Source organism: Arachis ipaensis, chromosome B3, assembly GCF_059453495.1.
Source record: "Arachis ipaensis isolate K30076 ecotype BB chromosome B3, ASM5945349v1, whole genome shotgun sequence".
Classification (NCBI taxonomy): Eukaryota; Viridiplantae; Streptophyta; class Magnoliopsida; order Fabales; family Fabaceae; genus Arachis; species Arachis ipaensis.
In genome coordinates, this window is record NC_142438.1 from 89322017 (window position 1) to 89339071 (window position 17055).

The 17055-nt window shown below is 33.2% G+C and overlaps 2 protein-coding genes across 5 annotated transcripts; one reads left to right on the top strand and one right to left on the bottom strand.

The window, feature by feature from the left end:
- The first annotated feature begins 3311 nt into the window (after positions 1-3311).
- LOC107630619 (zein-binding protein (Protein of unknown function, DUF593)) lies at positions 3312-7707 on the top strand. Of its 4 annotated transcripts, none has more exons than XM_088507541.1 (6): positions 3312-3773; positions 3919-4190; positions 4790-4959; positions 5814-5880; positions 6566-6647; positions 7055-7707. In XM_088507541.1, the coding sequence occupies exon 6, from the start codon at positions 7056-7058 to the stop codon at positions 7581-7583; it is 528 nt and encodes a 175-aa protein (XP_088363667.1). In that variant the 5' UTR covers positions 3312-3773; positions 3919-4190; positions 4790-4959; positions 5814-5880; positions 6566-6647; position 7055; the 3' UTR covers positions 7584-7707. The 4 variants fall into 4 exon arrangements, with proteins under 4 accessions (XP_088363667.1, XP_088363668.1, XP_088363665.1 ...); XM_088507540.1 differs by having other exon boundaries at positions 3338-3773; positions 4790-5060; XM_088507542.1 differs by lacking the exon at positions 3919-4190 and having other exon boundaries at positions 3317-3773; positions 4790-5060.
- A 1046-nt stretch (positions 7708-8753) lies between these two features.
- LOC107633309 (cellulose synthase A catalytic subunit 7 [UDP-forming]-like) lies at positions 8754-16396 on the bottom strand. Its single transcript, XM_088508998.1, has 13 exons — positions 16296-16396; positions 15759-15954; positions 13728-13879; positions 13399-13438; positions 13181-13283; positions 12786-13052; positions 12045-12390; positions 11495-11752; positions 11200-11412; positions 10728-11090; positions 10132-10485; positions 9106-9772; positions 8754-8955 (listed from the first exon to the last, which is right to left on the bottom strand). Exons 1-12 carry the CDS (start codon positions 16368-16370, stop codon positions 9185-9187), a joined length of 2955 nt encoding a protein of 984 aa, XP_088365124.1. The 5' UTR covers positions 16371-16396; the 3' UTR covers positions 8754-8955; positions 9106-9184.
- Between the last annotated feature and the right edge of the window lie 659 nt (positions 16397-17055).

Below are 17055 nucleotides of genomic sequence, written 5' to 3' on the forward strand. Positions count from 1 at the left end.
TGAGCAAACGAAAAGCTGGCTGAAAGGAACTTGCGACGGTGAGTGACTTTCACGGACCTTGTGACGGCGGCGATGGCTGGGCGGAGGTTGCGCCGGAAGCTCGAGGTGGAGAGTGGAGACTGGAGACGCGGGAACTGAGAACAAGAGGTGACTGGTGAGCGTGGAGGGCTGAGGCTCGAGAGTGTGCTGTGGGTGTCTGGGTGAAAGCCAAAAACTAGGGTTCCCTTTTAGATGCCAAGTCAAAACACAGCGTTTTTCACAGTTTTGGCAAAATTTCAAAAACCAGCCGGGTCACAGTTTGGTTTGACCGACCGGTTCATGACTGGTTCGGCAGACCAAATCCGGTTTTTAAATTTGATGGTTTTCCCTTTTTCCCCGAATAGTTCTTGCTAACGGTTTCCAGTTCGACCGGCCGGTTCGAACCGATTTTCAGAACATTGTTCTTTTTTTGCTTGATTTTTTTCAAGATTCTCTTGTAACAAAAGAAATTTATATACTCAGAATAATATGCAGTAAACCATGAATTGATTACTTAAAATAACAAGAATCATTAGCTTATGGACTGACATTAAGAGAAAAACTACTAAAGATGTGGATGCATCATTACCTCAATCCATTAGTCCTCGTGGGAACGATATCCACTCACTATGGTATTACTTGATACGAGTTGGTGCACTTGCTAATAATACGAGTGTATCAATTTTGGCTCATTAGAGGACATCCTGCCCTCTTATGGCTGAGACTGTAGAGTCTGTGGTTGAAATACTTGTAAGCTAAGATGTCTCATCCTACTGATGTTAAGATTGAAGTTTTCAAATGTGTATTAAATTAACCTTCCATATAATTAAAACCATGATAGAAATTGTTTAATGTTATCATTGTCGACTACCATATCATATAACCTTCTGATTTCATCCACCTCAGCATAATTCACTAGTATTTGAAAATGAATGAAATTTAATTCTTCAAAGGTTAGCCACCTATCTTCTCTCCTATCCCGAACAATACTAGGTTAGTTAAACACGAACAATATTGGTTCAAAGGAGCTCTTGCCTCCTTCATCATTATAATATACTCTTGTACGACTCGATTGGACGTGGGATCAAAGTAGTACGAACAAAAATGAGTGCTCTCCTTAGATAGATATGCCTTACAAATTGATCCTTTAGGCTTATCCCTATTCTTGACCGTTCTCATATAAGCACCAATTTCCTGTTGAAATGAATACATCCACTGATAATGTAGAAGACCACACATCCATGCCTCATATGCTAAGTTAATTAAAAGATTTCCATAATATTAAAGATTCTAGGAGGAAATATTCTTGTTAACTTACAGAGGATGAGTGTAATGTTGTGTTCCATAACAAGGTGATTCTCTGTAGAAAGTGTTGGTGAATATGAATATCTGAAGAATTGATTCAATTTTATCAACAGCTTCCAAACATGATAAGTGATTCTCTCATGAAAACTGGGATTAAGCATTCCATAAACACATGGTAGTCATGACTTTTCATGACATATAGTCTCGCTTGTGTGACATTAGCACATTACTAAAGTTGAAAGCATACCCATCAAGAAGCCTCAACTCTTGCAACTATCGACAAATATTTTATCTTTGTTCTAAGGTTAAAACATAACACCCTTTTGGCTTCATCCATCTACTATTCCAAATGAGACAAGGTTTAGGTCTGCCTTCCTACACAACTTGGCTAAGTCCAACCTAGCCTTGTGGTTGTCCTTGGTCTTGTAAGAATCCGATTTTCTAAAGAATAATTTTTCAGAACTTTTGTGATGAGAATTTACGAACTTTGAGAGACACGATTCATCTTGATTTAATAATACAGCCCTGCATAATATATATAAAAAATTTCTAATAATTATTTTTTATATACAACAAAATAGTACTCTCTAATAATGACACTTAATTACCAAATCCAAATTCATCTGGTAGAAATCTTTTACTGGTATTTCTTTATTATTTTAGCTTTACCAAAATATTTTAGAGAGATTTTGGAGTTGAGATATATGGTGGTGAATTAATCTAAGATAATTATGACGATGTCATTAGAAATATATCACATAAACACTAATCTCTCACTCTTCTCCTCTAAAAGAAATTTGGCCATTCTCTTATCATTCTATTCCATCACATATTAAATTAATTTTCTTAATGACCAAGGAAAAAAAGACAGATAAGGTCATGAATTAAAACATGTGATGAATTAACCAAGTGATAATCTTGATTATATCATCAAAGATTTATTACATGATACATTAATCTCTCACTCATCTCTTCCTCTCTACTTTGGTTCTCTCTCTTTTCCTCTATTAAAACACATGTTTAATTAATATGTCCTACTCATCAAGAAAGAAAATGAGATAAGTTAAAAAAGATAAAGAGAAAAAGAAAGTAACTACTCATTCTTATCACTTCCTCCTCTTATCCTACGTTGCATACTTCTTTTAGCTCACAAAAACACAATTTTACTAAGTTAGCTAAGAAAAAAGAAAGGAAAAAATGAGTGACCAAACTTAAAGAGTGAAAAGAGAGAACAAACACTTAACTACCCATACAACTTCACCTTCCATTTTCGAGAACACTACACCACTTCTTAAAACACTAAATAACCAAGACAGTTCTTTCATCTCCTTGTTTATTCTCATATCAAAATCATCAAGATGAGTGAAGAGAAACTCCCCTTTTCTTTCACCTTAAATTGAGTTATCATGTAGTTCCAAGAGAGAATCATGATTTTATTTTCCTTCTTTGAAAAATCAAGTTTAGGAGTTTCTAAAGATTAAGGGTACATCACTTGCCAAAGATGAGAAGAAATCTCTCTCTTCTCTTCTTGTAAATTCAGCCATGCTTTAGATATCAAAAACAACCATTTTTATGAGTTGCAAAAAATTGTTATCTTTGTCCTTTTTTAAAAGCAACAAACTAAAAATGTTGTCCTTGTCTATCTAAAATAACTTTTGTGAAATGTTGTTTCAAATAAAGGTTATCTTAGCTGGAAAATATTGTAGTGAAATAAAAATTCACTACAGGAAAAATTAATTTTAGCGACAAACTTTTAGCGGCCATAATATAATAGTCGCTATTTCTTTTATTTAAACTATGTTTTTGTGGCAATTATATATTTACCATTCTTATTATATATTATAATAGCAATTACTACTATTGCCATTAAATTATGATCTTTTTATACTTTTAATCTTAATTCTTACTTTCTCTAAATCAATAGTGGCAATTATCAATATCGTCGCTTATTTTTTATTATATATTCCTTTTATCATATCTTAATTCATGACTCAGAGAGTCTATTCCCTAAATCAAGTAACTTGGAGAGAGAAACTCCCAGCCTCTTACCTCCATCACCGATCACTACCGCAGGCCTTACCATTGTCAATCACCGTTCATCGTCCTTCACTCATTCACACTCATTAATCAAATTGATCGTTCTTCATGTTTCCATCCTCCCCCCGCAGATCCGCATCGCTATACTTATTCATTCATGATCTCCATTGCTAGGTTTGGTTCCTATTGCCAATGTCGTTCACCAAGGAAGAAACGAAAATCTGGTGGAACCAACAGCACCTTCATCTTCAAAAGCATCATTAATAGTGGTAGGAAAGTCCGACACGGAGGTTGAGGAGGTTCTTGATCAGATGCTCACTCATTTGACACTCTGCGGCGATTCCAAGCTTGATCCCTTATTCTCCAAGTTTCTCTCTCTACATCTCTTCACACTCCCCGTTGTTTGCAACAAGGTTCGCCAATTCTCATCTCTCTCTTTCTAGCTCAATTTTATTTATCAGCAATTTCAAGTGTTGTCACTTTCAAATTGAAGATGCTATTGCTAATGTTTCACTTTTGATTTTGTGAATACTTGTGTGAATTTTGCAAATGTCATAGGATTTCAAATTTACAGTTGCGAGCGATTTAGGGCACATTGGAAATAGAATATAAGAGGGAAGATAGTTTCAGCATTGAATTCATGGATCTTTAATCAGAAGAGATAATAGTAACGAATTGCACAGTTTTGAGTTCTACTAATGTTGCTTCTATGATCAATGAAGAAAGAGATATCATCCTTTTTGTGGCTTGTTCTGCTATATTGTTGGCACTGCAGCTAACAAGAATGCATTGAAAAGCTTGAATGTTACTCGCATTATGACTATTTACTGGTAAACTGCCACCTACAAATCCTATAAATTTTGTCAATAAAGTTATTGACGTAATATATTTTTTCATTTTTTATACAATTAGCTAAGTCTTGTTTGCTTTCTATTTCTTTTTGGTCTTTAGTTTCATCGTATATTATTGTTAGTTAACTGCTTTTGACATGAATGTTGTTCTTATCCCAAGCTAATGGTGATACTTGAAGAAATGAAACTATTTCAGTTGATATTGGGATTTTTTGTGACTAATGACATAACATCTAAATCTAATTGAGTATTTCAGGGAATCATATAACTTATTGATCTTTAAGTTTTCAACTTGTTGATGTCTTTTATTTATGTGGTTATGCCTAACATATATATATATATATATATATATATATATATATATATATATATATATATATATATATATATATATATATATATATATATATATATTTGTTTTTTTCTTTAGAAGTAAAATTCCTTAAGTTATGCTTCAAATCAACTAAAATTTACATTCTTCTTAATTTTTCTTTTGATGTCAAGGTCTTCCTTTTTTAAGATATGCCACTTAAATATTGCTATGTTCATAACTTTGTGCTACTTTAAATTTTCTTCAGGTTCTGGTTCGGGAAAAAAGGACAAACAACATCATCTTTTAAGATGGATCAACAAAAGGATTGAAAATCAAACCAAATGGAGAGTGTTTCCTTCTTTGGCTTGTTTGCTGCAGCTGATTCAGTTGACTATGTGTTAATATGCTTAGGAAGTAATGGTACTTGTGTCCATGGTACTGCTCTGCCTCTTTTCATTGTTTTGTTTAGAAGCATGATTGATTCTTTGGAACATTTTAACATGGATCCTCACAAATTGTCATCACGGGTTTCTGAGGTAAAATACATGTTCTTATGGTAATCATGGCTTATGTTACAAACAGAAGTTTGATTAGTGAAGAATTAATAAGAATATGACTAAGTGGGATTTAGAATATAAAGATTTAAGTGAACTAGAGTTCACTAACTCTTACAAATGATACCATTCAACTATATATATATAGTTCTAACTAGTATTTTAACATTGCACTTAGGATTCATTTTATTGTGTGTTTAATTATATTCAAACTTAGAGTGAGTAACGGATGCAACTATTTTATACTAGACATAGTTATAAGGAAATAAATTAACTTTGGATATTAACTTTATTATTTCATAAAATCAAAGTGTTAACTGTTAAGTGACGAGGAAAATGACAAATAAGTACGGCTTTTCTTTTTTCTCTGATATAATATAAGTATTGCTCCTCTGTCTTTGTATCTTTTATTTATTTTAATTCCAACATTATAATCTAAGTCGAAGAAAAGGTAAAAAAATAAATGAAGGTATAATATTAAGTGTTTGGAAGTTGTTTTTGGAAAAAAAAGTCAATCTAGAAAGATATACATGCACATAGGTTTATGGTAATTTCACAAGACTCCAAGCTTTTCTGCCATCTTAAGAAATAAAGTGAAAAAGAATGTCATCTTGCATTACTAGGGCCACGAACATTAGCAGCTTTAATTTACTGAACACAAACCTGTGGAACCATACAACTAAATGCATGATTAAATCCTTGTTATAACTGATATTGTGTATTCTCTGCCTTCAGGTATGATCTTTTTGATATATGCATCAATGGCCTAAAGGATAAGTTAGATTCAATTATTCTTAGTCAGGTAAAGTGGTAAATCTTTTTTACTTCTTTTTGGGTAGTGATGGTTGTTTTTTTAACAATCTATTGAACATGAATTTAGAATATAGGGTATATTCATCTTAGTTTATCGTTAAAATAATTAGTGGAGTATTATGGAGTTAGTTTATGTGCAAATAATTGAGCTAGGCAACTTTAGTTAAATGATTGCTTGTCATGCGGAGGGTAATTAGTTTTAGTTGGATGGATATTTTTACAGTCAATTCACAGATTGCTGTTGTTAACTTGTGCCTCCAGCATGTGTATTTCATTCAACCTTTTTATAATGTGCAAATACTAAATATCTTTGGCAGTGAATTCATTCCTGGGTCAAATTCCACCAAAAATTTTTCTCCTCCTCATCAGATCTTTATTTATATTCAAGAATAAAATAAAAGAATTAGTGAAGTAATGAACAGATTCATCTTTAATAATAGAGATCTTTTATGATTATTGATAGGTATGTCTTGTTCCTTTTATAAATATATTGCTGCCTTATTGTTTTACCCTCTTTTAAAAAATGCATATCTATGCTTCATTTGAATCTCTTGACATCACATGAATTTTTCAACTGTGCCTGCTTGTATACAAAATACCCAACACAGAAAATTTTGTTCTTTTCAGTTTTTTTCCTTCCTGATAATCTTTTAATTTGTTGGAATTTGATGCAGAAAAAACAGAGGATCCTGCTTCTTCAGGGTGTTTCTGCGTTTGTCTTATTGAATCCGTTCACGCTCATTTGGAACCTGCAAGGTACATTTGATAAATTTCTTTTCTTCCTTGCAATGAAAGCATGATCCACTTTCATATGATTTATGTAGCTAACACCATAATTTTCTAATTTATTATCTTGTATTTGCTTTGCCGCTAACACCATTCTGCTTCATTACCCTATATTTCCCTTTTGTTTTTTCATGAAAAGAAAGGTTCCTAATTTTCCAAAATTGTGGGAATTAAGCATTTTTTTTACAGACATTGAAAACTTGATTTCTTATATGTATATATCTATTTTGTATTCTCAAATGCAACGCTACTTATGAAATTGCGAAATTGATCACATAGATACAAAGAAAATTCAATCCTTGTTTGTGTCATCATATAGTTGTGATTAAAATCCTGCTATCTCTTGTGTTTAAAAGTAACTATAAGTGAACTTGTAGAATGGTTGAAACTAGCACGGCATCTCCGATGGCGGAGGCTGATATAACAGCAATGAAGGAAACACTCCGAGCCCAAAAAACTCTTCTACAGCAGGTACATGCAGAGTTGGATCAGAAAAGAGAAGCCTCTACTACTGCAGCCAGCAAGGCTATGGACATGATACTTCGTCTACAAAGTGAAAAGGCTGCCGTGAAGATGGAGGCAAGTCACTACAAGAGAATGGCAGAGGAGAAGATAGGTCATGCTGAGGAAACTCTTGAAGTCTTTGAAGAGCTTATGTATCAGAAGGAGATGGAAACCACTGCTCTTGAGTTCCAAGTCTTGGCTTACAAACAGAAGCTTCTGGCATTGGGAGTAGATATCAATATCAGTGAGCTTGAATTCCCTGATGATCTTCTTCTTAATAGAAGTGAACAAAATGGAGAAGATGATCAAAGTAGCTCTAAGAGAAGGTTGCAATCATTACCCCCTATTTGCTCTATGAGGTGCAACTTTAGATCATCGCTAACACTCGTATTGCTATATTAATGCAACATAGTTATAGGCTTGTAGCATTTTTTGTTGTTTAGATTTGTAACATGATTTATTATTTTTCAAGAGAAATTTGTGTATCAATATTTTGAGTTTAATGAAATATCTCATTTTGTAGTAATTAATTTTAGTATATTTATATTATGCATAATAATAATAATTGTTGGAAAAAATAATTGAAATTCTAAAAAACAAATAGATGGTTGCTTCTAAGAAAATGAGTATAATGTAACTAAAAAAGGTCTTAAGATTTTAGCGGCAATAGTAATGACAACTAAAAGTGAATAACATTACAATTTTAGAATTATTTTTAGTGGCCATATAAATTGTCGGTAAAATGGGTTTTGATGGCAATAATAATAGCCACTAAAAGTGAATAATATTGAAATTTTAGAATTACTTTTGGTGGTCATATAAATTGCCAAGAAAATTGTCGCTAAAAGTTATATACTTTTTGAGGCCATTAAAAAGGTCTTTATCGCCAAATGTTATAATTGCCACTAAAACCTTTTAGCGACAAAGTATAAGACGGCTAATATCTAATTACGGGTAAATGTATTAACAACTATTTTTATTGCCGCTAAAAGCAAAATAAATAGCTGTTAAAAGTGATTTTTTTTGTAGTGATTAAAGGTATTTTTGTTAGCATATTCAAAAGTCGGAGCCTATTTGATAATTTACCCTAATCTAAAATTCTGAATAATCGAATTCAATTTCTTGAACAATTCAATTTTATTGTCTAAGCAAATAATTTATGACAATCTCTTAATTAATAGAAATAATTCTTAATTAAACTTAGCCTCTATTAAATTTTTGGGACGACATTTTTTTTTGTCGACGGTATCCCTCAACCCAACAGATTAATGACTAATTCGTTACGGATTTGAGTTCTATTTAAGGGTCTGCCGCTGACCAATGAATTGCTTCATGTACAAGTGAGTTGACCACTTGACCAACCCAAAATAATTTGGGATACGACATTATGCATACCCATTTTTGTATCCAATATTGTATACCGTATCTTTATGAATTCAACTAAAGCAATTAACTTATCTAGATTGCATTTGCATCTAAATTAAAAAGGTTAATATTATATACACTACTTTTATGTCTATTTTTCACTTTTGGTATATAGGTATTGATAAGAAGTAAAATAAGATATAAAAAAAAAAAAAAGAAGAAGATACACGGTGTACTAAAAAGTTGTACAAATATAATTTCTCCGTTACACAACTATTACATCTTCTTTTAGTTGTGACAAAATTAAGAAATCAGTAGGACTTTATTTTAGTTTCATTGAATAAAAAAATGGACTGTTCGGAAAAAAACAAAGGGAGGGAGGGAGGAGGGCATGTTCCATGTCGCAAAACTGAAATACTGAAATGTTTGGTAACAAAAAAAATTTAGTCAAAATCAGTCAAAATTTGTCTTATTTAACATATAGTAATTAATAAATGTTAAATAAAACAAATTTCAACTGTTTCTTTTTTTTTTTTTTTTGTGTCCTCTCTAATATTACCGGTCACCAAATCCCTCTCTTGCGACATGCACATGCATTTCATAGCAACAATGCTCCTCATGGAATGTGGAAAACGGATTCAACAACTGATTCCACATTGCTTAGCGTCTGGTCCTTTTGTTTTCAACACAAAAGGGTCAATCCTTACCCAAACCAAGGAGAAGATAGAAGCCAAAAGCACCGACCATATGACTATAAGCGTTGGTGTTCGGTTCTGCCTACCCATGAGGCCTTTAAGGAATGGGTACAAATGGACAATAACCCACAAAGAGAAGAAGAGCTTCCCAAGAAGTGCTCCCCAAGAATGTCCACCACTGTTTATGGCATCTGTGAAACCAGCTACAATGCCAATGAGGTTGATTATTATGATTGTAGTTGGAGGTATAAGGAGAGCAGTCCATTTGATGGTGTACAGCTGGTGGAACTGCCCTTCGTCCGGCGCCTTCGATACGGTGATGAAGTTGATATTGCTTCTTACCAGGGGCAGGGCTTTCATGAGGCTATGTACAACGGCGAACATGTGTGCAGACACACTTCCGATGACCCAGAATTGCTGATTCCTCCACCATTCCTCAAGGCTAACACCACTCCATCTCAATTCGAGGATGGCCGATGCAAAGATGGTGATGAATAGACTAATAAAGACTAGACTTGCGAATGTCCCTACCTGGAATGATATAACAGGAACTTTGTAAGCTGATAAAAGGCTTCCAAAACTACACAACAAGAAAGAACCTTACAGAACTTAATTCTACAGATTCGAGCAATACTTCATTCATTCATTTTGCTAGAGTCATATCTAACATTAAATATATCATGCACATATTCTAAGTAAGAAACTAGCAAGGCAGATCATTCATTAAAGAAATAAGTTTAATTTTACTCGAATCAATTATATGTCACAACATTTGAGTTTAACTAGTGTACTCATAGTTCGTTATATGAAATGAGCAAATGAATGACATTATAAAAATGAAATTCGTTAGTTACTGTATGACAAGAATCAATAAAAAGAAAATTTATTACCGAAGGTGTGATGAATTTATCAGTGAGCAAGCAGATAGCAGGAATGAGACAATATATCAAAAGAGGTATGGAGCTGAAGGGGTAGACAGTGCTGTTAATATAGGCAACCCTTTGAAGCGTCTTCATTTTTCCTTCGTTGAAGCCGTACCACAGCGGGCAATGGCGGCTGAAGAGGATCTCAAGTGATCCCACCGCCCATCTAAGCACTTGGTTAAGTCTATCTGTAAGGTTGATAGGAGCTGTCCCCCTGAATGCAGCTCTCTTCGGCATGCAATATACCGATTCCCAGCCTCGACTATGCAACTTGAAACTCGTAAGAGTATCTGCAGCTATAGATCCATAGCTCATGCCAACCTGTTTGTTGCCAAAATGATCAAGAATATTTCAGTTATTAATCTTCAATAACCACTATTTTAGTCCCAAAAGTATTACAAAATGATGGAGAGTCACGTGCAACTATCTTCGTGTGAAGTTAATAACTAAGAATCATTAGATGCATGAGTTTCCACCTTATAAAATTGAATATTGTAGGATAAAATCCACCATTTTTTTTAACGCTTAAATGTTCAGGGCTAATTAAGAGAATTCCATAATACCTCATATCCCCATAGAGTTCTGTCTTCGTATTTGCAGCTCATGACATGAATGGCTTCTTTGAGCAGGGCCTCCTGACCGGAAGAAGCATCGACGCCACCTTCTTCTGTTGATGAAGAATTAGCAAAATGTGATTTTTGAAATCTGTTCTCAAAATTCATCTCTGATTTCAGTAGCTGCTTGTCTTCTTCTGTTATTCCTGCATCTTCCTCTTCATTTTCATCCTGTTTTGAGTGCACTTGAACAATTCGTGGCGGTTTTGACACCTTTGGTGGTTCCAAACCATATATAGCTTTCCTGCTGAAGATGCATCCTGAACCAACATAAGCAGGTCCTTGAATTCCATCTAGGCACCTTAGGTTAATCTATGCAGGAAAAAAGAGCCGTGGCATATGAAATTGTATCTAATCAATAAAGGAAAAAGAATGAACAAACAAAATTGAGAAAATTTGATCCTAAAATTCTTGTACTTACATCAAACAAAACAGTGTTCTTGTTGGCATAACGATCGTTCCTGTCAAGGCTGTCAAATCTTAAAGGAAACTGAACAAAGCCAATGCCATTCCCAAGTTGGATGTCCATAAAGAAACACATGGCCTCACGCACGACTTTGCTGTTATTAACATAATGATTGCAATCCAAGTTCAGCACGAAGGGAGCATTGCTTAGCACTGTTGATACTCGAAGCTAGAAAGAAATTAAGGAACTGTTAGGCTTCTTTCAACGGAATGATAAAGTATAATCTGAAAGGGAGGTTTATAGTTTATACCAAGGCATTTATTGCACCAGCTTTGTTGTGGTGTTGGAATGCCGGCCTTTTCTCACGAGATATGTATACAAGACAGGGAAGTTGGTCGGGGTGGTGGCCTCCACCTCGAGCAAGAAGGACTTGTATCATACTTGGATGATCGTTGGTGTTGTTTCCCGGCCACGGTGTCTCATCTTTCATTGTCCACCCTTCTGCTGGAACTCTCATGGACTTCGCCACAAGTGCATTAATCCTCACCTTAAATTCTTCATATTCTCTCTGTCAAATTAGCTCCATGTATGAAGCGGGTATTAGAATTTTCAACCATGCTAAGTATATGTCAAAAATCAGCTACCAAATCAGTTACTAATATAAGATACATGTTGAAATGTAGAATATACAAAAAAAAAAGTAAAACATGTATATTTATATACAAATATATGATGGCTGATCTTTACTATGCACATAGTATTTTTATAGAAACAATATATCCTAAATGTGCTCCATTCTGTTACATTTAAGAAATTAGTTTGAGTGGTATTATTGAAAAAGAATATTATTGCTCACTAACCTTCATAGTACGACGTTCTTTTACATATGTTGTCTGAAGCTTATCCTTTATGTAATCTATCTTCTCAGAGAAGTACTTCTCTGGTGCTCGAGGTTCAGCAGAGTATTTTCTGCAGAACGGTACCCATTTTCTTGCGAATTCAGCAGTTTCTTGAAGAGCCTCAAAGGTGAGCATGGAAGCTCCATCATCAGAAACGTAACATGAGATTTTGTCAGCTGGGTAATCCAGAGCCAAGATTGAAAGAACAGTATTGGCTGTAACTAGAGGAGGTTCCTTCGTCGGATCCACTGTAGTGACAAATATATCTATTGGAGAAAGCATATTCGGCTTGTCCGCCGGTTCAAATCTGCATTACAAGATCTATACATTTAGCTCTTCAATTTATATATAAGATTTTGATAGAACCAACCTTTATACTAATTCATCTCACGACAGCACAGGTTATTTTGTAATATTGACTCCTTGGTGTAAACTTACTCAAAAGGCTACTCATGACAAAGTGTTGATTCATCTTAGTTTTAGGATGTTTAGCTAGTTATCTTATTTTTGTTATTTATTTGGTACTTTGTAAGTAAATAATATATAATCTCCTCGAACATATGTTTGTCAAGACCTTGCTTATTTGAATTTAAAAACATAAAAATAAAAATAAAAAGATTAAAAGGAGCAAAAGAAGAAAAATGAATACGAAAACCAGATACATTTAGACATCATCTGGCGGAGGAAGCTCAGGATATATACCTGATTGAAAGACGATCAATATACGTCTGGCGATCAATGGGAAACCATTTAGGAAGTTGATCAACCAGCCATGACAATGCTAGCCAAATTTCACACACCACAGATGTGAACCAGAGTCCAATTGCTTCAGGTACTGGGTGGAAGATTCTGTATTGAAAGAATAGCAAGAGAATCACGAGCCTCGCTGCAACCATCATCCTGTAAGGGCTGAGTCTTCCGGATGGTATTGCCACCTTCCTTGAGAGTGGCTGTCTACTTTCATCTTTACTGGAACAATGATATCATATGACAGTAGCAAGAGCATCAAATTAGTATAGAACAGTGTTCCTGAGATGTCAAAATAGCATTGCAAATTTGCTAAATTAGGGAAAGGGGAATGCTTTCTTCATGCATACATAGCCTTTTCGGGATCAACTGTAGCCTCAGTTTCAGGCCATAGATTTCCTTGGTTTAACATCCAGTCATCTGCTCTCTCTTTGTCAGCAAATTTTTCATAGCCTACATCACGAAGACGTTCAAAATTTTCAGATTTAGGCTGTAAAATAGCATCATTTCTCTCTTTAAAATAGCCAATGATGTTGTTTAACATTTATGTTTCAGGATTTTAGCTCACCCGGCTCGTGGTATGTAGATACAGGCAGCTCCCCATTCACCTGCTCCTTTTCATTAGAAAAAAAAAAAAAAGGGGGGGGGGGGGGTAAGCTGCTATAGTTACGAATACTCGTTCAAAATAAAAGTTAAACCTGGAAAACAAAAGTCTTAAATCTACAAAAAATAAATGCTAGAGAGAAATATTATCTTGAGTTCTTAGCTTGCATGAACATAGTTCCACCACCTTTGTTAAGATATTCTCAGTTACTTCCATTCACCACGTTTGTTATATATTAAGATACACTAAAAAAACTGTTTTATATTTCCATTTAATTATCAGTACGAACTGACCTTGGCCAAGGATGCTGATTTAGCATTCTCATTATCATATCCGCTACTCTTCTTCCTTTGCCGCAACTCTTCCTTTTCTTCCAACATTTTGAATTCATGTTCTATATCATCCACATCGTCTTCGTCTTCGTCTCCCTCTACTCTTGGGCTTCCTGCACTCCAAGTAAGGACAAAACATATATAACAAGTTATAAAGAAAGACCGAGTGCCACTATTTCTGTCGAACTAAGTCCTTTGTGAAAAACATGGCATGCTTTCATTTCGTGATGAATTAAAAGGCAAAAATAATATAGAAAAACCAATATTTTTTCTTCTTTATATTTAATTATTCAATATTAATCAATTTTTCTTTGTTTTATTAAAAGTGTCGGGCTCTTAATATTATAAAAATCCAATTTAGTTGCTTTCTTTTCAAAGAATCTAATATTAAAAATATTAAGTTGACCAATACTTTTTGTCAACATGTAACTAACTCAAAGAAAGACTTCAAAATATAATGATTCATGTACTACATAAGCTTTGTCATATATATTTGCATAGATTTTGTGTAATAGAGATGCAAATTATATTATACACGAAAACCTACCGGGCATGACTAAGTTACTAACTAGGGGTGTACATGGATCGGGTCATATTGAATTTAGCTTAACCCAGACTCGACCCAAAATATAGATCGGTTCTAATTTTTAAACTCTAACCCGATCCTAAATCCAATGAAACCTACGCACTTTCGGGTCGGGTGAAAACCTGGTAAAAATCGGGTGAAAACTGGATCTTTAACAATCATCTAATCTCCAACTATTATTTCACAATTTACACAGTAAAATTCACTTAAAAAATATAACAAGAACCAACTCTTCTCTAAAATTAAAGCATAACCATAATCAATACTAATATTGTCTAATAACACCAAATATTTAAACCAATACAAATAACACAATATTATGCATTAGTTTAAAGTCTTATGCATTTTAAACATAAAACATTAACTTATAATCTTATAATGAATAATAACACAAAATATTAAAGTTTACAATATTTAAATTCTACGTAAGAATAACCATCATCCATCACTAATAACACAAAATATTAATTGTGTATGATGACCGGGTCACCGGACCGAGTTCGGATGACCCGAGTTATGAACCGAACCTGACCTAAAATAATGATCGGGTCTATTTTTGAAACCCTTATCCGATACAGCTAGCGAACGATGCAGGCATGCAGCTATGACTTGGATACAATTTTTATTCAAATTAACTCAAAATTACAATTTAGGTTAAAGTTTTTATTCTTTTACTCTTTATTCCAAAACTAATTAAATATTTAGTTTAGGATGTCAAATTCATTTTATATATATATATATATATATAGTTGTATCCTAACTTTTTTGTTCTTTTAAAATTTGTGTACTTTGTATTCGAGTTCGCATAGCATACGGATATTTATGTAAGCTGAATCATATGCACATATAGGATTCTCTTTATAAGTTGTATAGATCAACTCAGATTTTTTTCATATTTACTCTACAAATACTATAAATAAAGAAATTAATATAATTTTAAGATATATTATCTACCCTTAATTTTTATATTTCTTAGACCGTTACTAATTTAAATGTCGAAATTTTTCCAAGTATACCCTGCCTCTTGAATATACTAATCTAGAGCAAAGAAATTCACCATAATCTCGTACTTCGATCCTATAAAATATATTATATTATTATGAGAATTAATTCTAATTTCAGCACCAAATCACAAGAAGATGTATTATAAGTTTCTACGCAACATAGACGAAAACTAATAGAATATTAATATCTTGCGGATGTTTTGACCAACTCTTGGCAAAAAGTTATTTGTCTTTCAAATTCTCTTAAAAACTCTCTGGATATTCTTGGAATTTTATAAAATACTTTTAAAAATGAAATATATATAAAAAAAACTAATCCAAACACATGCAGAAAATAGGAGAAAGAAAACAAGCTTTTGGAGTATGTAGTTGCCTTTTTGTATTGTTTCCGTTCCAAATTACCTTTGATACGCTTGTATCTTGTATGGCACTGGGGGCAAACTTGAGTCCCTTCCCTTCTTTCGTACTCGTAACAAGGCCTACACACGGGGAACCCGCATTCCTCGCAAGCTACAAACAAGTCTCCGTCCACAGTTAGTCCCACTAAGTCGCCGCATATTTCACATAGTTGGCCATCTAAGTTCTTCACAGGCCTTGGCTGCGCCAGATTATTATTGTTATTATGTTTGTTAATCACATTAAGAAAACAAAAATGTTACGTAAATATAAAATATATTGTATAATTTAACTCATTTTTAATTTATATTTTGTATTTAAATGTGTATTCTGTACTAATAATTAAGTTTAGTGACTTATTTAAATGTAGACTTAACATGGTTATAAGAAAATCTGTGTATATATTAGTATGACACAAAAGTATTTTCCAATATCAACTATTTCATATGGCTTTATCAAAGATTTAAACTATTAAGATAAAAATATAAATGGTATTATATTTAATAAAATGCTCACGATCTTATTTAATTTAGCTATGTTTACCTCGTTGTGTCCTTGAATGACCACAAGATCATTGTTGTCATGGGTCGCAGCAAAAAGCCCGGTACTAGCTTCCATGGGGAGTGGAGGAATGGAAGCAGTGCAAGTATAGGTGAGTGAGGTTAGAGATTACATATATATAACTCTTCCAATTAAGTTCTAATCATTTAAGGTAAAGCAAAAAAAGTGCATGTTTTTAATGTCCACGTAAGGTTACTGTTATTAGTTGTGGGGTTCCTATTGACTTGAAGCCTTGAAGTTACACTGCAACTAAATTTATATCCAATCAAAACAAGTGAGCTAACACGTTGCGCAGTAATATGTGGTAAGAGAATGAGTACAAATTAATATTCTATTTTGTCAAATATATGAAATGTGAGATAGGCTTTTTTAATTACACTATTTTACACATAATATGCTTTAATATAGTGTTTGGTACATTTTTAATTATTTTTGTTCTTGTGGATTTGTTTGTTTGTATGCTCTACCTTTTTTTTAATTGATTCTATCAAACATTTTGTATATATTGGTGTAAATTTGTTCTTTATTTGTATTAAGATTTAGCTGTACATAATAGATAATTATCTTCTTATTGGTAATTCCATGAAATGATCCTATTCACAATTTATCTTGTTTCAATAATGTGTGACGAATTAGAAATAATCAAAACACACAAATTAGTTGATACGATGTCACACAAAATATTGAAAAATATTAAGAGGTTAATATTTTATTTTTATATTATTAAAATTTAAAAATTTAA